Source organism: Salvia miltiorrhiza, chromosome 1 (assembly GCF_028751815.1).
Source record: "Salvia miltiorrhiza cultivar Shanhuang (shh) chromosome 1, IMPLAD_Smil_shh, whole genome shotgun sequence".
In the NCBI taxonomy this organism is placed as follows: Eukaryota; Viridiplantae; Streptophyta; class Magnoliopsida; order Lamiales; family Lamiaceae; genus Salvia; species Salvia miltiorrhiza.
In genome coordinates, this window is record NC_080387.1 from 20586459 (window position 1) to 20607566 (window position 21108).

The following is a 21108-nucleotide window of genomic DNA, read 5'->3' on the forward strand; positions in this document are numbered from 1 at the left end:
ACGGCATCCACCCAGGAGGACGCAGATGAGGTGGAAGTCGTCGACCTTCCTCATGGACTCTCCACGAGAGCTCTCCTTTCTCCATCTCATGAGAACCATGGCTGCCTTCAGGGGTGACTTCACTCTTTAATCCAATGGCCATGCACTGCTCCTTTGGGTTCACTTTGGCATTGTTTATGAAATTGTCCGACTGTTGGAGTTTGTTGACGGCGGTGGCTATTTGACCCAATTGGGTCTCAAACATCTTCATCTGTGTTCCCAATGCAGCAGAGGTAGACTCAAGCCTTTCCATCCTCTCATCTGCCTTGGAGATGAACTTCATCATCAGCTCCTCTATATTTGGTTTCTTCTCTTCATTAATGACTACATTCGTACCAGAGAAGCCTGGTGGAGGTTGGATTGCGTTATTTGGGTTTCCATACGCCAAATTTGGATGTGGACGCCCTCCATAATGAAGCTGTTGTCCATTATTATATCCGCTCTGTTGTCCGTGCTGAAAGTTCTCATAGTTTCTACCGCTGATGTAGTTGGCGTCTTCTACGCCTGTTGGGATCTCCACAGCCGGCTCAGGATTGCCAACAGTTATAGCATTGATTTTCGAGTTCATCTCCGCCAGCTGAGTCAAAATCAATGTCATGGGATCTGAGCTGGACGCAGCAACAACTTTCTTCAACTGAACTCTCTCGGATGGCCATTGATAACTTGTAGTAGCCATGCTTTCAATGATCTCCATTGCCTTCGAGCTCCCTTTCTTGAGTAGAGAACCTCCAACTGTTGTACCATAAACATTCTCGCACGTTCACCACACGCATTGTAAAACATGACCACCAGAGTCCCCTCATCAAAACCATGGGACGGGCACTTCCTCAGCTTCTCCTGGTATCTTTCCCATGTTTCAGCCAAAGTTTCTCCATCAAATTGCTGAAATTGAAGAATGTCCATCTTCAACTTCAAAGTAAGCCCAGGAGGATGGAACTTCCGTAGGAAAAGATCTGTCAGGTCCCCCCCATACTGGATTGGCTCCCAGCTGTAGAGTTTGATACCACGACTTTGCCTTATCCCTGAGTGAGAATGGGAAAAGACGGAGTCGTATAATGTCATCAGGGACTCCGTTCATCTTGACAGTGCTGCACAGCTCCAGGAATTGCGCCAGATGCGCATTTGGGTCCTCCACGACTTTACCTCCATACTAGTTTTGCTGCACCATCGTGATTAAACCAATCTTAAGCTCGAAATTATTCGCGTTGACTCTTGGGGGCTCATGATACTGATACTGCGGAGTGAACGCCTCATTGATGGAAGGCTGCTTCAGAGCCTCGCGGTTTTCCTGCGCCTCAATCAATCGCTGCAGTTATCCTTGAGAGCACAAACTTCTTCTGCGGTGGCCATAGCGTTCAGTGTAGCTTTAGTTTTCTGGCTGTTGTTAAGGCGGAGCGTAGCTTCAATTTCTGGATCAAAATCTTCAAGAGGAAGATTCTGAGATCGTGTGTTCATTCACTACCTGGAAAGCTCCAAACACAAGAATCAGAACCGCAGGAAAGACAAAGAACAGAAATTAAAATAAACAGAAATAAAAAAAAAATCCAGAATATTATCAAATAATTAACAGATAGTACTGATAAAATTCAGTCCCCGGCAACGGCGCCAAAAACTTGTTCGCTATTTTATTTAACACGCCGCAATTGTACGAGTGCAATTGTGTACAGTAGCAAGCAAGGTCGTATTCCACAGAGACTGAATTAACCAATTCCTATCCTAAATTATTCTACTCTATCTGGACAAACGAAATGGAGAGTTTTTGTTGTGAAGAACAAAATAAATAAACAGTAGGGAAGAAAATAAATCAAGCTGCGAAACAGAGAAACAGATAAGAGAAGATTTCCCAAGGCAAAGGTTTCAACAGATTCTCCTAACTAACATGTTCAATTCAATTAATAAGTTGATTCCTAAGGCAATCTCTAAGCTAGTTCATACCCACTCCCATGGCATACAAACCGTTGATAACATGCAAGGCTACCGTCCCCGGATCGCACTTCTAACATGCAACTCCTAAAAGCTCATAGGATTAACGCCCTCACAAATATCAATTCCCTTTAGAATTAAATATATGTGTTCTATGTTCTTAGTTCAGGTAATAATTATCATCTCCCGATATTAAATTAAAACCTATGATTATGCTAAATTTGTGGCCAATCAATAAAGCAAACAATTATAACAAGAACATAAAAATGAATAACAATCTCAATTAATTGAATCAAACAGTCAGAAATTCAAATCATGTCTACTCCCTAAACCCTGAGAAAAAGAGATTTTAGCCACACATAGACATATGACTAAAAAAACAATATCTCAATAAAACTATAAACATTTAACAATGAAACCGTAGTAGAATCGAGAATCTTCAGTTCTTGCTCTGCTCCGTTCTCCGTCTCTCTCAGCTCTCAGGAAAAATAAAATATGATATAAGCTGATAAAAAGTCCAGAGAATAAGTTCTTGGGGAGTATTTATATGCCCTAAGTCAAGTAGGACTCAAAAATACCCCAAAATCGCATATAAAGCTAAAAATCCGACAACTGGGCGAAAACTCGGCGTCTCGCGCGGCCGCATGGCCAGCCCGCGTGAACTCGCACGGCCTCCTCGCCTGGCCCGCGCGGTCCTCCAGCAAGTTCTGCTCTGTCGCGCGGCCCGGACCGCGCGACTTCCAGCGAGTGCGCTCCGACCCGCGAACTTCACGATGCTCGTTCTTGCTCATCCGATGCCCGATTTGAGCCCCGTTCGTGCCTATGGACTCGTCTCTTCACGTACTTCACTACACTTCATCCGAAACTTCACAAATTGAGTCCAAAAACCTGTAAAAATAGCACGAGCACGGACGAGTAGTCTATTCCACAACACTAAGCAATTCAAAACAAAGACACTCAAGAACTCAAAAAGAGACGCCCAAAACACTAAAGAATAACGCGATAAAGGAGTGAAAATGCAAGTAAATCAGCGGAGCAGTGAGCGAGGAAGAGAAGGGATGCAGACAAAGATATTTTAGATCGAAATTGTAAAAAATGACCATAATTTATATTTTTCAGATGAATGGCCAAAAATTGAGTTTCATTATTCGATATATGCATATTTTCATTGCCTAAAGTCATAGTCTTGAGTAGGGCTGTAAATTCGGGTTGCGGGTATCGGGTATACCCTCACCCGCCCCGATACCCGCAAATTTAAAGAGGAGGGTCGGGTGCGGGTGGCAAATCTTCAAAAATTTCGGGTAGAGGGTACCCGCATACCCGCAATAAATATTTCAAAATTAAAATTAAATAATTTTATTAAGGAAATTTAGGAATTAACCCCCAACAACTTAAAACTCCAAGCCCTATTTTATCTAATATCTCTGCCTCCTGCGTCCTCCCTGCCTCTCGATTCTCTTCCCTCTCGACTCTGCCGCCCGCGCCGGCCCGTCGCCGCCCACCCTCGCCGCTGCCTCGCGCTAGCACGTCGCCGCCCCCTCGGCGCTTTCCTTCTTCGCGCAGTCGCCACTGCCCACCGGCGCTGCCCGCCTCTTCCCATCTCCGGCAAAACTAAGGTAGGTTCTGCCGATTAGTAGTGCAGACTGTGCAGGTGCTGTTTTCATATCATCATATTCATATGTATTTTCACCATTAATTAATTATTCCTTGTTAATTAGTGTTATGTGTTCAGCTCCAATTGAATTTGCAATAATTTTTATATTAGTAAATATTTTCATGAACTAAAGGAACGATAGGAAATATGAATTGTTTTGAAGCTTCCGTGTAGTGTGAATACAAAAAAAAGGTTAGTCTGATCATACACAAAAACATGAATTTTTGAATTTATTTTCTCTTTTTGGTTTGTTCTTGGCTTGGTTTGTTAGTCATGTTTTTGCTTCTAAGATCATGTTTTCAAATCTTGTTCTTAAATTTTATTTCCATTCATTTTTTTATCTTTAGAGGTCGACTGTCGTGTTGGATTTCTTTCTTTGACTACATAAAATGATGGAAAATTAAAAAAATAGCGGGACTGTGAGAGTACCCTCATACCCGCAGCATGCAAGAGGATCGGGTGAGGGTAGGGATTTCGGCGAATTTTGTCCCGCGGGTACCCGAATTTACAGCTCTATTGAGTTGGAGTCGATCACGCAATTTTTAAATTTATTTATTTTCTTGTTAATTTTTTAAAAAAATTGCACTATCATGTTATGTGTGGGTGGATTGGCGGTTTGGTCTGGGCGCTTGTCAACCCATACTACGTCGTTTAGGCAGTGCAGAAAACTGGGATAAGGGTTTGGAATTAAACGATTCCACTCTTAAATCGGCTAACCGCGAACCACACCACGGCCGAGTAGGGCCTCTCTCTCGCTCTAGGTTAGTGATGAAAACAATATCCAACAGCTGCTTCTCTCATGATTCTTGAAATTTTTAGTAACTGAAATTGTGTTCATGTTCGTTTCGGAATTGCGTTAATTTTCGTTTCACAAATTCTGAAATAGCTGCTTCCCTGATTGTTTAGGAATTCGGAAAATGGAATGCATCAGGATTCCCCATTTCAACTTTCTTGTTTTTGGTTATATATTCTGCAAAGAATTACTGTTAGAATGTTGTGACTTCAATTCTATACACAAATTTAGGATTTTGAAGTAAAATCTTGATTAGTCTTATATAGAAATTGAATCGTTGGCTGTTCCAGTTATGACTTCTCCTAAACTGCTTTTCTTTCTGAAAAGATCCTTGCTGACGATTAAAAGAAAATTTCTCCATCAGTGAACACGCAATTTATCATAGTCATGTGTTTGTCCTTGATGAAAATATTGATTCATGGAGAAAGTAACTGATTGGTATGACCGAAAGATTAGTATTATATTTGTATATGACCAAGTAAATGTCACCTTCATTATTGAAAGGTGAAATAATGTCTCCCATAGCTTAATTTTGTGTGATAAAGAATACACAAATAGTGAAAAGAAATTTTAGATTTCACTCACTAAGAAATTGCAGCTTCTAATTTCACTAGAGGAGGGACTCGGATCTTGAGAACCTAATGGCAGCGGCTCTCCTCTCAACCCCTACCCTCAAAACCTCTTTCCTTGGCCGTCGTCTGTAAGTTTTTCTTGGCAATCGGCATTCAGTTTCTGGTTGGATTTTTAACAAACTTTCAATTGATATGACTTTTGTGCAAATATGGTGCTTCAGTCACAGTTCAATTCGAGGCGATTCGAGAAGAAATAACCCGGGCTATGTGGGATTTATCTCCCCAAAATGTGCAGTGGATACGCCTTATGAAGGTAATTCACAAATAAATTTCTTTTTTCAGTACAGTTGGTTGGAAAGGGTAGTCTAAGTATGTCCTTGAACATTTTTTTCATTTTCTTCGACTTTATGAGGATGTTAGTTGGTTTTCAAACTGTGGGTGAATTAGAAGTGCCCAATATCGCCATATTTTTACAGCTACTTAAGATAGTCTCCTGATATAACTTGATTTTCACTGTTTCTGTGATAATGAAGTGTGTAACTAAGATTTTCTGTATCTTTTCTTATCTGAATTCTGAGGCTGTCTTTGATCTTCTTACATACTAATACGTGCTGCCATTATATGCTGATACTTAATTATCATTAACCTTGCAAGTTAGTTTTGTCAGTCACAACTGCTTCTTAAATTATTTGTCATATATTTACTTTGAATATCCATAGGTAGCATTTCAAAATTCCCTAGGTTGAATGTCTGGGATCCTTATAAGCGGCTGGGGGTTAGTACTGATGCTTCGGAAGAAGAAGTTTGGAGTGCTCGGAACTTTTTGTTGGACCAATATGCCAATCATGAAAGAAGTGCTGAATCAATAGAAGCTGCTTTCGAGAAATTACTGATGACCAGCTACAAGAACAGGAAGAAGATGAAGATCAACTTGAAAAGCAGGCTAAAGAAGAAAGTTGAGGAATCTCCACCATGGGTGAAGAACTTACTCAGCTTTGTTGAGATTCCTCCCCCTGTGATCATTTTGAGACGGTTGTTCCTGTTTTCTTTCATGGCATGCTGGAGCGTGATGAACTCTGCTGAAGCGGGGCCTGCTTTCCAGGTACGTTGCATTTCTGATCATTTTAAAATGTACTATATGGTCTTCCTTCAGAATAATGTCACATTAAAGTTCGTGTTTTAGAGAGAACTACATAGTGGCATTAGTTAAATGTGGAATTTAGTGCTACTAAGATCAGATCTTGTGAGCTACGAAGTCCATGTGTGGCATTTCATTTGTCCTGATTGGTCCTGGAAACTTATGCAATTCGTTACCTAAGAGATCAACATATATAATAAGTATATGATAGATTCTTCCATGACCATTTCTGCTTCCACATATAAAAATAGAATTGATAGATGAAAGCTCTTACTCAGTGCTTGAGATTGAAAGAGTAGTTATTGTTGACAATGTTTTAAAAAACTAAATCGGGAACCGAGGCATTTTCTTCTATCACCACGAAACGTAGGAATCAATTCGAATCGATGTGTAGGAACCGGTTCAAGGCGTAAGCCTTTAAGAAGAATTATAGATTCATAAATATAATAGGTTCATAACAAAATAACTAATACCATAAAATGAAAAGCTATAGCAAAATACCAACTAAACAACACTAGGCGAGAAGTAGTGGGAGGATGAAGTCCTGTCTCTGACTCTCTGCTGTAGTTTCTATGTGACCCTTACCCTTACGTGTATTAGGTATTAAATAGATTCTAAAATGTAGGGCTTTACTATGAATTTGGGCCTAAATTAATAAAGCCCATGAGTAATTAAGTTAAAATTGACAAGCCTTTCAAATTGGGCTGAAAATTCAGATTCTAATTGAGGCTTAAGCCTCAACTGAACTGATTCCCACCGCCTCAGCCTCAAATCATCAAGGCGCATAATTCAGTTCATTCAACTGAGGCGCCGCCTCAGATGCAGTTTTCGGCCAAATGGAACTAAGGCTAGCCTCAGTTCCTACACCTCAATGTTTTTTTTAAAATGTTGATTCTTGATATATTTAACTTCCAGGTCTTTACCCCCTCGAATAAAAAAACTGCCAGGTCTTTACAAGAGCCTATAGACCAGCACTATTGGTTTACTGCCGGTGATACATCGATAAAGATGAAAGAAATTTAAGTTTATTGGTGCTGTATAGTTAACTTAGAATTGTGATTGATGCCGTGAATCAAAATTCTACCTTGCGTTCTTGCATCATGGATTCTGCCCACTGATCATATTCTGGATTAAAAAAGGGACCTTAATGTGCTGTGTGATTCATGATCATATTCTTTGGAAATGCCATGATGGGTACTCAATCTATGTTAACAAAGAAATAGCTATCTTGATTCGTCATTGGGGAGACTTGTTCTATTTTTCAATCCCATTTTCACTATCAAGTTGTTACATATTGAAATAATAGTGTTTTCTGCTGCCTATACCATTTAATCAGTTTCATGTATTATGTAATACAAATTATAAAATCTTTTATGATGCATGATATTTTTTCTTTCTCATGTATAGATGAATGATATAATCAGAGACGCTTCTATATTTAACAGATTATTACATGAATTTATTATAGAATTGTTGCACTTTAAAACTTGCTTTTGCTCAACTTGGTGGGAAGCCAAGTAGAGCCTGAAAATCATTATAACAACTATTTTCTTACACCTAAAGGCATTCCCCGCCAGCCTTCCCTCTCTTAATTGCTAACTATGTGGCTGCAATAATTTTGTATCTTAAAATGATTTGAAGGGGGTACTAGAATAGAAATAAAACTTCATCTGCAGTTGTATTTGCCTGCTTGTGCTCGAACTTCTCCTCTTGTATGAGGCTTGCTTTTTATATGAACAATTGCGAAACCAAAAAATATTCATTTTCTGAGCATCTGTTTATCTTAATGTATTTTCTTTCCTATGCAGGTGGCATTATCTCTTGGAGCTTGCATTTACTTCCTCAATGACAAGAACAAAAGCTTGCCTAGAGCTGCCATTATTGGGTAAGTTGTTGCCTTGTTGGGACAAGAAACTTGTATGCCTGTTTCCTTGCAATCTGCTTTGGAGCTTGATTACTTACAACGTGAAAACTTTATTGTATTATTTCAGATTCGGAGCTCTTGTGGCTGGCTGGTTTTGTGGGTCTATGACGGTTCCACTCGTTCCTTCATTTTTGTTGCAGCCGACTTGGACTCTTGAGCTTCTTACGTCCTTGGTAGTATATGTATTCTTGTTCCTTGCCTGTAGTTTCCTCAAGTGAAACCTATACGACACTTTTTACAAGTTACTAAGGATTGTTGAGAACTTGATTTTGCTTGGTAGATGATTCAATTTTTTTCTGCATAATCACCTTGAACTGCAGTAAATAGTTGGTTTGTAGGTTCAGTCACATCTAGTGGATTGATCGCGATCACGGCTGAGGCAATGTAGGTGTTATGAGCAAAAGATGAAGAGAATGAAAAAACGGTGCCTTGATGGGAACGTTAAGCTTGGTTTCGTCATTGAACTTCTTACTCTCGTGTCACAATATGGCTTTAGAAAAATTAATGTCACCGTTTCTAAACATGCACCCTTTCACATAAAACGATCAGATATTGTTATAATATAAAAGTACCTGTTAAAAGTCTTGCAGGAAAAAAAGGGCTGATCAATGATCAGCGGAGAAAAAATATCTAATAAATTGATTTAGAGTTTTTTTTTTTTTTTTTTTTTTTTTTTTTTTTTTTTTTTGAGAGGAAATTGATTTAGAGTTACATCCTCCCAAACTAGTTAAATGAGGTGTACTTCAACTCTAGAAAAGGAAAATGAGATATACTTATTTGGTTGGTTTATTTTTTTAAATGAAAATCGGTCATCTAATACGTCCTTCTTAGTACGTATCACTATATCATATGTGATGATTATTACTCCATCCTGATGATCCACACTAATTAAGTATATTTTTTTATTCAAAATGGAAAACGAGCCTATTCTAGTGAGACATTCCAAAAATGAAAACGAACATATTAAAGTGGGACGGAGGGAGTATATTTTTTGATCTGATGGACGATGGAGACGCCTAAGCTCAAGTAGCTTCTTGGTTGCTAGTCATTTGGTAAACTGGTTACCTTTGTATGCCTTTGGTTTGTTGTTTCCTGTTGTACATGTATAAACTAGCTTTTCTGCTATCATTTTTCAAGAAATATGTTTCAATGCATTTATTCCTGCTGAAAGGTGAATATCAGATGCAGTCCCAATAAGTCGGCTGGTCAATGAATTGTTTATACAATATATACTCGAAGAAAATCAAAATCAATTAAACAAACAATCAACTGAAGAAAATTATGAACTGGTAAAATTTCAATGACGTCATTTCACGTAAACTCTAATTAATATTAAACCAGATTTCAGAAGACGGTTAAAAAATGAAGGAAAGTAGAACTCTAAACTCAAATGCAGCAACTAATTTATGGCGGCTGTGTTGGAATGCAATCAACTTACTTTCCCGTATTGATGAACTTGTGAGTTGTCCTAATGATTGAGAAATTGTGGCAAAGAGTAAATTCTGCCATGTCCAATCAATTACTATTTGTTTTGAGTTTAATCTTGGTAGTTTCATATGCGAAAAGGATCAGATATTGCCAGATATTGGTGTTGAATTTAGCTAAGTTATCAAATTGATAAAAGCAATTTCTCCACAATAGGCTATGTTCACAAATTGGAGTGCCGATTATGCTATAGATTGTCCAAATCACAAACTGCTGAAAGGACATTATATTTGACAATTTATTATCACAATTTCCCTCCTACCGTCATTCAACTATACATTCGTACAAAATAAAATCATTCATTTCCCATCATCATTCAACAATACGCTCGTCGCGATCTGGGCACCTACAAGCATTTTTGGGATAAACAAATGGAGCGGGATATGCAGAGCTTCTTTCACAAATCTCAACCTCCATTCCCACAATTGAATATTCAAGACAGAAACTTAGCACAACAGAGAAATCCAACAGAACCCTTTTCACCACTACAACAAGGCTAAAAAACTTGAGATCAAAATTGACTATTCTGAGAACCCTTTTCACCACTACACCATTACCTGATATTTGACAAAATGGCACTATGCTGAGAGATCAAGCACTCTCAGCAGGAAGTGGGGTTTCAATATTTGAAGGCATTAAGATGTTGAAGCCATCTCCCGCGGTGGACATAAGCATTCCTGGTATCTGGGGGTGCCAATGAACTTCTTTCAAGTCCTTCTGGCCCTGCCGGGTTTGGTAAATGAACGTGATGAGGCCGTATTACGTATTGGTGAGTAATTTATGTCTATGCTCTATAGAGAATATATGAAAGAGGTATCAATCACCTGATGAACAAATAGAAGTTGTGGTGGCAAGTCATTGGGGGCGTTTACTTGTTCTTTCGTCTTGGCTCTGAACTCGGCCTCCTCTTCTTCATCTCTCTCAAGGGACAGGTCCCATATTCTGAGAACAGATATGGGAATTCATGAAATTCAAGTTTTGAGAGGATTGAACTTTGAAAAATTCTATGAAATATATACTCTTGTCTATATCTAGATGTTTCTTACGTTAGTTGATTGTCTGCTGAAGACACCGCCAAGGTGGAGGCCTCGTGTGGACTCCATTCAATGGATGTAATTGGATGCTTATGGTACTCAAAGTGCGCAACTACAGAGTCTCCTTCCTGTGCAAGAGAAGAAGGCAGTTACGAAACACACACAAACATATGCGAGAGAGAGAGAGAGAGATTAAGACCATTCAATACCTTGAGTAATCTTAGATCTCGGATGGAAAACGTCCCATCATCACTACCTGATGCTAGCATACAGCTTGCCAGGCTAGTCAAGAAAGAAGCAATGACAAATGAAATACACGAAGAACAATAGTAAACCAACACAACTTAAGAAACAAAGTTATAGACACCTATTCCATGTTATAACATTCACATCAGCTTTGTGTGCTTTGATAGAAACTGCAGGAGACTTCCCAACACGAGTATCCCAAATTGCAATAGTTCCATCAACCGAGCATGAGGCGAAGACATATGGTTCTGTAGGACTCCACTGCAGATAGAGAAATCAAACCATCATTACCGATGACTGCAAGGTTTACTACATTTCTAGGATATCTAGTGATGGAATTGCAGATGTAATGTAAACCTGTAAATCTTCAACGCTAGCAGTGTGACCAACAAAGGGAGTAGAGTCAATATTCCATGTTGATTCGGATGCTGGTTCCCAAAGATGAATACAATTCTTGCAGTCCCCTGTGGGAGTGGAGACAGCAAGGAAATTAAATTTCATAAAAGTGTTGCAAGGAACGAAATCTGCAGCGTCCATCCATGGCTAGAAGTCATGTCGTAATACCTGACACTAGCCTTCCAGGAACAACAGGACTCCAGTCAATTGCATAGCCTTCATCCTTGTGTCCAGCAAACTTAACTAAAGGAGCTTGATTGAACACAATAGATCCTCCATTATTAGTTGCAGTGTCAGCTTCTCCCAAAGCATGTAAATGAGAGCTAAAGTCCCACACCTGCAAGCATCCATCAAGTTAGGTTGCATATATGATGTCTTTTTTTTCTAGAAGTTTAATCCACTGTAACATTCATCACTTTTACACAAGCCCAGGCTTTGTGTCCTTGAACTTAGTGTAGATACTGTTAGACAATTTCAAATATATGAAAAGTGTACCTGAACAAGGCCAGTATCAGCCCATGAAGCACATATATGAGGATGTTGTACCATAGCACGAATCCGGTTCACACCGCCTTCATGACTGACCTTACGTACCTATAGAGAGCCATTGTGTGAAGACACAAAATGACTCAGAAGGGCGCGTATAAGTTGAACTAAAAACTAGCAATAATAACATAATTACATTATTATACCTGCAGAACTGGGGTCTTAGTTCCACCACCTTCCTCTTCATCATCCTCATCACTATCACTACTGTCACTCTCCATATCCGTATCTTCATTTTTTGATTTTTTTGGCACTAAGTCACGCCTCTTGCCAGAAACATTTAAGATTTTAAATATTCCAATGTAGTTCCAGGAGGACTTCTCTGCCTAGCAAAATGGAAACATAAACCTGATTAATGTAATAAATTAACAGAACAAAAAAAAATAAAAAACCCAAGTCATGTATATATGCCATGTTGTGGACTATAAGGTTCCTTGTAGTTCTACACACAAAAGAATTTGGAAAATGGAAAAGCTTTTGAACTATTAGTTGATGAAAGAAAGAAAGAACTTCCAGAAAGAGAAGAACCCAATCAGCTTTCAAAATTCCAATATTTTCTCATCAGCAATCATCGAGACAACATTTGTAATATTGTATTACATGACTAACATCTATATAAATTAACATATCCAAGAGAGATAGCCATCTCATCTACTCAATTAACCAACAAATGATTATAAAGGGAAAAGATCAAATACCCCTCTAGGGTTTACCCCAAAATTGAATATAACCCCAAACTATATTTGGGTTCGACCTTCACCCTGCACTCTCAGAAATGGGTCGACCAAACCCTTCCGTCTAACAAAAATGGTGGCCTTCCTGAACCTCTGCTGCTGCTTCCGCTGCTACCCCATCCAAAATGCTCTGCCGAGAACAGATAATTCCAGAGTGGTGTTGCATTTCCCCAGCCTCCGCCACCCGAGTTGAGAAACGAGCCATCGCCGCCACCGCCTCCTCCACCACCACTCTCACCCATATGCCCCCCTTGGCCGCTGCCGCCAGCACCGGACGACTGCAACACACTAGGCTGCGACTGCGCAGCGGTGATGGCACCCCCCACCTCCAGCGGCAGCCTCTCAAACACTGCATTTGCAAACGACACAGCCATCAACACCACCGTCCCCGACACCACGAGCGGCACCACCAGGCTGCCCCCCACAGCCTGCCCCTGACCCAGGGATAAGGAAATCAAGATCCCCCCCCCCCCCCCAGCCCCGGCGACGACAGCACTGTCCCGGTGAGGGAGAGGATCTCAAAGCAGCCGTGCAGCATCACCACAGCCCTCGGGGCCCCTGCCCACGGCTGGTGGGGCACGACATTGGTGACGGTGCCGCCGCCGCTGCTGAGCTCGCAGACGCCTCTCCTGCGGAGGGGCACGTGCATAAGAGACGTTCTTGGTGTCCCCCCGACGAGATCTCCAGCATGTGCGAGCGCAGCGTCACCGCGTCCAACGAGTTTGTGATCCACAGAAATTTTAAAAAAATAAAAAATTCAGACGGTGCTTGTGTTCCGGATGGAAGGGTTTAGTTGACCCATTTCCGAGAATTCATGGTGAAGGTCGAATGCAAATATCTGATTTTTGGGGTAAACCCTAAGAGGTATTTGGCCCTTATCCCTATTATAAATAGGCAAAGGCTCAAGAAGCACCTGTGTTCCTGCAATGGAATAGACGGTGTGTGGAAACTCAGTGCGCACCAAGCCCAAAGAATCACGCAGAATATCAAAACTGGCTCAAATCAAACCAAACGATCAGCTCTTGATATGAAAAGGAACTACCAAAGAAAATTGAAGATGGAACCACATCAGGGCATGATATATTAAATGGCTCAATAATTCAGATTTTAACTAAAATACTGGTAGAGAAATTATTCACAAGCCATCACACGTCAACATGCAAGAAGATATATGTACAAATTTCAATCAGTCACATGATCAAATGATTCATTAAAGCTTCCCATAACTGCAAGTGATCACAATCCCTACATCAAAATTGCAAATTTTTAACCACGAATTATAGAAAAAATGATATATTTCCAATCACATCCTCTCTCTCTCTCTCTCTCTCTCTCTCACACACACACACACACGCACACACGCACACACACATGCGGTGAGAGAAAGAATCACTTGCAGCAAAATGACAAAAGAAAGGGACAAATGAATATTACCTCAAACAAGGCCATCCAATGTGAAAACCGTGATAAGAATTGTAAGCAGACAGGTCGCACTGAAGCTCCTCTCCGTCTTCCAATGCGTCCACGCCCGGTTGCCACACTTTTGCCGGCATCGTCGGCCCCGAATTTGATGATGATCCTTCGTCTTTCTTCGAGCCTGAGCCCTTTTACGATTCATCAGTAAAAGAACAACTCAAATTAACGAACACAGCTACAGAAAAAGTATTCAATCGGAGTACATAAGATTGGAGATTGGACTTTTTTACCTTGTTTTTGCGTTTTGCCTTTTTGGGATTCTTCAAGCTCCGGACCATTTTTGAATTTGGAGGATTGAGACAATGGAGGTGAGGGGAAACTGGATTTGCAGAAGGGTTTTGCAATTAGGGTTTATTGTAGTAAGAGTAATCTAGTGACGCCCCCCAAAAAGTAATTGAAAGTTCTTGCGACTTAAAATAGTTTACACGGCTGGAATATAAAATGCGTCAACTCGTGAGTTTACCATTATTAAGTAATGAATATACGGCGACTAATCTGAAAAATATATAAATTTTAGTACTAATTTTTATATTTTAGGACTGTTTTGCCCTTAAAATAGAATGGACCGAATTCGAATTTGCACGGATTAAATATACTTGACATTATTAGAACATTTTCAACCCTTAGCACTTAGGCTACCCACAGTCGTGATACTCACCCAACCCAACCTTACTCCACTTTTTAATAAAATATTCATTTCTCTCTCATCCACCTACACAACCCACAACCTAACACAATTTTTACTCTCAATGGTGACACCAACCCAACCTACATATTTTTTCTTTTCACTTTATTTTTAAATTATCTTAATATCTAAAATAAAATTTAAATATAAATTAAATATTTATTTATTATATTTAATAAATAAAATAAATATATTTTTTAAAAATTGTAATTATATTATAATTAAACATTGTCCTATATTATAATTGATATTTAACTCAATCACAAAGGAAGATTACAAGAATTAAACATACAACTGAAATTAAATATATCAAAGTACAATACGTGAAATTTAAAAATACAATTAGAAAATGCAAATTACATATTTAATTGCCAGTGCCAAATTTTTCCCATACGTGCTCAATCAAATCACATTGAAGATTCCTATGAGCTTCTCTATTGCGAAGTTGATCTCTATTAGTCATATAAGTAGACAAGCTCGCAATACGTTCAGTAGAATAGCGAAAATGTTCGCCATCTTCTGTTTGTACTCTTGTAGGTGTATCCATAAAAAATTCTGTTGGATCATAATAATTTTGGTAGGTATCTCGTTCATCCTCGACTATCATATTATGCATGATGATACAAGCCATCACAATTTTTCCCATCAAAACTTTGTCCCAAACAAGACATGGGCGTCGTAGAAATGCAAATCGAGCTTGTAGAACTCCAAATGCTCGCTCAACATCTTTTCGGACAGACTCTTGGTGTTGAGCGAACAACTTGTGTTTGCGGATCTGTGGGGAAGTAATTGACTTGACAAATACAGCCCATGAAGGGTATATAGGGTATATACCATCAGTTAAATAATATGCCCTATCATAATGACGACCATTCACTACGTAATTAACCTTTGGTGTTCGACCTTCTAAGACATCATTAAAAATAGGAGATCGATGGAGTACATTAATATCATTGCACGAACCTGGTATTCCAAAGAACGCATGCCATATCCACAAGTCGTATGAAGCAACAGCTTCCAAAATGATCGTTGGTTTTCCACTTCTCCCAGTATATTGGCCGGCCCATACATTAGGACAATTTTTCCACTCCCAATGCATGCAATCAATACTGCCAATCATGCCTGGGAAACCACGTTGTTCTCCAACATAGAGTAGCCTTGCCAAATCTTGTTCATTAGGCCTTCTGAGATACGTACCACCGAAACAAGAAATAACACCTTCCACAAAATGAACTAAAGCATCTCTTGTGGAAGATGAACTCATTCGTAGATACTCATCGACAACATCGGAAGATGTGCCATATGCCAATACCCTCATGGCTCCAGTACATTTCTGCAATGATGAAAGACCTATTCTGCCGGTGGCATCTCGTCTCTGTTGAAAAAACTCATCATTAGTAGTAACAGCTTCCACTATTCGAATGAATAGCGGTTTCTGCTTGCGAAATCTCCGCCGGAAGATTTCTGGAGTATACGTTGGGCTGTCACTGAAGTAGTTGTTGATCAAACGCTCTGCACCAAACTCACGTTCCCTATCACAATATCTCCTATTGGCTGTTGGAATTTGATTTCCTACAATTAAATTATGATTGTTTATGATCATATTTTGGATGATATTATCAAATTGACGATTTTATTGATAAACTCGTTCTTCCCATTCATCAAGTTCATTGGAATGGGAAACATCAGAACTTAAGTCTGAATCAATCGAAGAGTTTTCATTCACAGACATATTTGTATGAGAAATGGAAAAATAATAGGGTAAAGGTATACTTGAGTATAGAGTGAGATGTGTTTGTGTTTTATTGAGATGTGTTTCATCTGGTATTTATAGAATAATATTGAAAAGTGGGATAAGATAGCTAGATTTGAATTGATACGGTTGTATGTGATCTAGGCTGGCAAAAATGACAAACGCATGTGTTTGGAAATAATGTTGTGTCAGAATGACATATGCATGTGAATTGGAATAAATGACAAGTGCATGTGACTTGGAAAAAATGACAAGTGCATGTGAATGCACTTAAAGCTTTGTCGGAATTGGTCAAATGCTTTGGGAAGCTAAACGGATCCAATGCTATTCAATTTTACATGAAATACACTTTTTCATTAATTAAACATAAAACAAGTACATAACACAATTTGCGAAAACTAAAATCAGACAAATAGAAAGCACGCAAATTAAAAGCACACAAATAAAAAATACACAAACTAAAATTACATAGAAAGCACATGAATAAAATACGTTCACTCTCCAAACACAATTTTAGTTAGTTGACGTTTCATCTCTTCGTCTTCTGGAGATAAGTGCTTTTTCGCCAACAATTGAAGCAACATTTTCTCTTTCATCTTCATTGCATTTCTTTGCAACTTCTCGCGCTCCAGTTCGATTCGAGTCTTTATTAACTCAGCTTCGACATCTCTAGTGAGTCTCATTGCACGAATTTCTGCAGCAACAGCAGATTCATGAGTACATTCAGATTGTGAGACCTTACCTTTACCTTTCCTTTTTGCCTTATATCTTCCAATGGGACGAGTCGCAGTTGATTGTTCAGATGTTGGAGTTTCTGGATTAGAAGGGATAGAAAATCTCCCATCTTCTGAAGTCTTTGATCTTTTTGAACTGCCACCACTTTGCTGGTCATCAACATCTTCACTTTGACGATGAAAAACATGGGTGGTATCATGAACATTCCATTTGGGATGTTTACTCATAACTTCATTAAATACAACCAAGTCTACAAACTTGCTTCCACCTACTTCGTAAATGGAATGAGCTTCTTTCTCAACATCATTGTCGCTCATTCCACTCCTTCTTCGAGCATTTGCTTCCCTACAAGCCAACCCATTTGTTTCCATTTTCGTTAAGACGTTTCCAGCGACCTTTCATCGATTCAATGTTGCGTTCATTGAGCTCATTTGGATTTTCTGCTTGAGTGTTGTGATACAATTTATGAATACGCGCCTAAAGCGATTCTCCTCTTTGACTTTTTCCTCGAACGATATCTTCACTAGCATAGATCCAAGATGACATAGGGGTAACATCTTCTTTCACACACCAAGCTACATTTTTTGCCCCTTTCTGATTTTTGTTTGGGCGTTGAACACCCATAAACAAATTACGAGAGACATTTTCTGGTGTGGAAATTCTTTGAGAGGTAGGAATTTCACTCAAATTTGGAGAAAATTGAGATTCATAAAATTGAGAATTTGGTTGATTTTCGAAATTTGGAAAAAAAGGGAGTCGAATAAGATGAAAAATTTGCAGAATCTTGAGGGTTAGGATAATCTTGGGAGTTTTGATGATTTTGAGAATTTGGATAATAATAATTGGGATGATTTGGATCCATAATAGAAACAAAACGGTGAGGAAAAAATTCAACCAAATATGAAAAGAAGAAAGAAAGTTTTTGTTTGGATGTGAAAATGTAGTGAAATTGGGCTCTATTTATAGAGCTAAAAATAATAAAAAAATTAATATAATTTTTATATATTTTTTATACAGAAAAATCATTATTAAATTTTATCTATCATAAAATTTAATACACCAATAATAATTTGACAAGTGGCGACATCTACACAAAAGAGCGAGGGCGACCTGGGGGGCGGCTGACATGCTGGGTTATGGAAAAAGCATGACTTTGCATTTATTTATTTTTGTCAATCAATTTGTCGTATACGGGTGACCCTCGCCGAGGGTCACCGTTGTGGATAGCCTTAGGGGTGGCATTAATTGGTGGTCCCCACCTTAGCGTCACGCCGTCACCCCTCTCCAGTGCATTTGCACTATAAATGACGCTAGAATTTTATTTCCAATTAATCTCATTTTTACTTTTTTATTTTCAAATTTAATATTTTATTAAATTAACAATAAACATTACATTAATTTAAATATAATACAATAAAAAAATTATTACAATAATTAAAAATTAGGTTAAAAATTTTAAAAATTTAAAAATAAAAAATTAAAAAATAATAAATAAAATAAAAAAATTTAAAAATATAATAAAAGATATTTAAAAAAAAAAAGTCAAAAGAATTTAACCTACCTAGCCATGGCCCCCACCTCCCCTGTTCTTCTCTTCTTTTCCCTCCCCTCATCTTCTTCCTCGTAGGCTCTCTACAAATCTCTCCTCTCTTTTTTTTTTTTTTTTTTTTCCTTCTAATTTTCGGCTGTGTGAATTTCACGTATGGCGCCTCTTCTCCTTTGTGCCTCGGCACTTACCTTGGTGCTGCCCTCAAGCCACGCCACTCCTCCAGCCCGCCCTCCCCATTTTGGTGCTGTAGACAATTAAATTTGCCGTCAAATTAAATCGTGCCACGTGTAAATTCATGAATTAAATATTCAATTATATTTTCTATTTTATTAAAAGGGATTTTATTCCTAAATTAAATAGATATATAATTAATATTTAATATAAATGAATTAATGGGCTCATGGACACTCAAAAGCCTTAAGGTCCATGCATGGAGGCCCAAAGCCCATAAAGTCCATGAGGCTCATCTCTAAAGTCTATAAATAGAAGTGTTTGGAGCTCATAAATGACATCTTGGAGTAGTGCAAAGTTGGAGTGGAAGAGAATTGGAGAGCTAGAAGAATTCCATCAAAGCTTCAAGAGTTCAAGATCTTCAAAGCTTCAAGAGTTCAAGAATTCAAAACCTTCAAATCTTCAAGAGTTCAAGATCTTCAAAGCTTCAAGTAATCAAGCCTTCAAATCTTCAAGTGATCAAGATCTTCAAATCTTCAAGTGATCAAACCTTCAAATCTTCAAACAATCAAGCATTCAAATCTTCAAGATCGAAAGCTTCAAGGCGTTCTTACAAAATTCTAAGGACGTTCTTCTCCAAATCAAATCAACTTCGATGTGCAATTCAAAATCATGGCTTGAAGCCCTTTGGATTTGTCGTCATCAAATCAAATATTTCAAGAACCTTCGAGATTGTTTGAGAATCAAATGGAAGAGAAGAATCAGAGGAACAACTAGAGATTGCAACCCGCAAAACTCTATCAAATTATCTTTGTAACGCACTTTTGTATTTTCTTAAATTGAAATACAAAAATTTGTTGTTACAGGTGCCAACTCGAGGCGGCACCTCCAGCTACGGCTGGAGATGTTCTTAGTGCCAAAGTACCAACATTAATAATAAAAAACATCCAAGTAAATTGGTACTTTTGGCACAAATAACAGTATTAATGTCAAAAGTACGAACAGAAATACAAAAAAATCAAATAAATTGATATTTTTGGCACAAATAACAATATTAGTGCCAAAAGTACCCACATAAATAAAATAAAATAAAAATCAAGTAAATTGGTACTTTTGGCACAAATGGTAATATTAGTGCCAAAAGTATCATTCGATAATTAAACCATAAATGGAGAATCTAAACCCTAAATAGGAATCTAAACCCTGAATAGAGAATCTAAACCATAAATGGAGAATCTAAACCCTACGTAGAAGTGTTCAAAATAGCCATATGACTGCACTCATCTATATAAGATAAGACAGTGTATCAGCACAAGTATATGGTCACTAATATGTCACTAGTACTATTCGTCCAGCACAAATAGGCGTGATCAATGGGTAAAAGGATAATTTGGACAGAATGCGTAAAATATGGCCAAATTTTGTGTTTTTCAAATTAAGGGCCAAAATTTATGTTTACTTGTTCAAAATGGTCATATATTTACATATTTTCATATAAAATTTTGAATAGGTCCATTTTAGTCCTTAGACTATCCATGGTGACACTCAACCAACCTAACTTAACTCAACTTTTTAATAAAATATTTATTTCTCTCTCACCCACATACACAACCCACAACTTAATACAATTTCTACTCCCACATACACAACCCACAACTTAATACAATTTCTACTCCCATTAGTGACACCAACTCAACCTATATATTTTTTCTTTTTACTTTATTTATAATATTTAAAAAATAAAATAAAAATTCTTTTAAAACATTTTATTTTTAAATTTATAATCATATTAAAACTAAATATTATCATGCATTATAATTGATACTTTATTCAATAACAAATGAAGATTACAAAAATTAAGTTCTAATAATAGAGTTAAAATTAATAAAAAAAAATTACTCCCTCCGTCCACAATTTAAAAGCCACACTTTAGTGTTGGCACGGAGACTAAGAAAGTTGAAAAAAGTGATGTAGATGAAATATAAGGGTAGTTGACTAAAGTGATAAAGGTGTTGTGAACGGAGGGTAGCAGAATAGGGCTTTAATTTGTGGACAAAAAATTAAGAGCAAGTAGGGCTTTAAATTGTGGACGGAGGGAGTAATATAATTATAATATACTCCCTCTGTCCCATTGATATTATTCAGTTTCCTTTTTTGGGTTGCCCCATTGATATTGTCCTGTTTCTATATTTGGTAATAATTTTACACTACAAATCATATGACCCCACACATTTACACACTTTTATTACACTAAT

The 21108-nt window shown here is 38.1% G+C and overlaps 3 protein-coding genes across 7 annotated transcripts; 1 reads left to right on the plus strand and 2 right to left on the minus strand.

The window, feature by feature from the left end:
• Positions 1-4216: 4216 nt before the first annotated feature.
• Positions 4217-8350, plus strand: LOC131006937 (protein CHAPERONE-LIKE PROTEIN OF POR1, chloroplastic-like). Of its 3 annotated transcripts, none has more exons than XM_057934073.1 (6): positions 4217-4377; positions 5008-5109; positions 5203-5294; positions 5701-6083; positions 7928-8004; positions 8111-8350. In XM_057934073.1, exons 2-6 carry the CDS (start codon positions 5051-5053, stop codon positions 8259-8261), a joined length of 762 nt encoding a protein of 253 aa, XP_057790056.1. In that variant the 5' UTR covers positions 4217-4377; positions 5008-5050; the 3' UTR covers positions 8262-8350. The 3 variants fall into 3 exon arrangements, with proteins under 3 accessions (XP_057790056.1, XP_057790055.1, XP_057790057.1); XM_057934072.1 differs by having other exon boundaries at positions 4227-4377; positions 5024-5109; XM_057934074.1 differs by having other exon boundaries at positions 4314-4377; positions 5021-5109.
• A 1389-nt stretch (positions 8351-9739) lies between these two features.
• Positions 9740-14391, minus strand: LOC131006938 (protein HEAT STRESS TOLERANT DWD 1-like). Of its 3 annotated transcripts, none has more exons than XM_057934075.1 (12): positions 14191-14391; positions 13919-14088; positions 13398-13476; positions 11897-12076; positions 11700-11798; positions 11373-11541; positions 11166-11272; positions 10930-11069; positions 10772-10844; positions 10575-10690; positions 10353-10470; positions 9740-10251 (listed from the first exon to the last, which is right to left on the minus strand). In XM_057934075.1, the coding sequence occupies exons 1-12, from the start codon at positions 14236-14238 to the stop codon at positions 10120-10122; spliced, it is 1431 nt and encodes a 476-aa protein (XP_057790058.1). In that variant the 5' UTR covers positions 14239-14391; the 3' UTR covers positions 9740-10119. The 3 variants fall into 3 exon arrangements, with proteins under 3 accessions (XP_057790058.1, XP_057790059.1, XP_057790060.1); XM_057934076.1 differs by having other exon boundaries at positions 13919-14081; positions 14191-14338; XM_057934077.1 differs by lacking the exons at positions 13398-13476; positions 14191-14391 and having other exon boundaries at positions 13919-14075.
• Positions 14392-14833: 442 nt separating this feature from the next.
• Positions 14834-17504, minus strand: LOC130995459 (uncharacterized). The gene is made up of 2 exons (XM_057920776.1): positions 16925-17504; positions 14834-16217 (listed from the first exon to the last, which is right to left on the minus strand). Exons 1-2 carry the CDS (start codon positions 17502-17504, stop codon positions 15010-15012), a joined length of 1788 nt encoding a protein of 595 aa, XP_057776759.1. The 3' UTR covers positions 14834-15009.
• Between the last annotated feature and the right edge of the window lie 3604 nt (positions 17505-21108).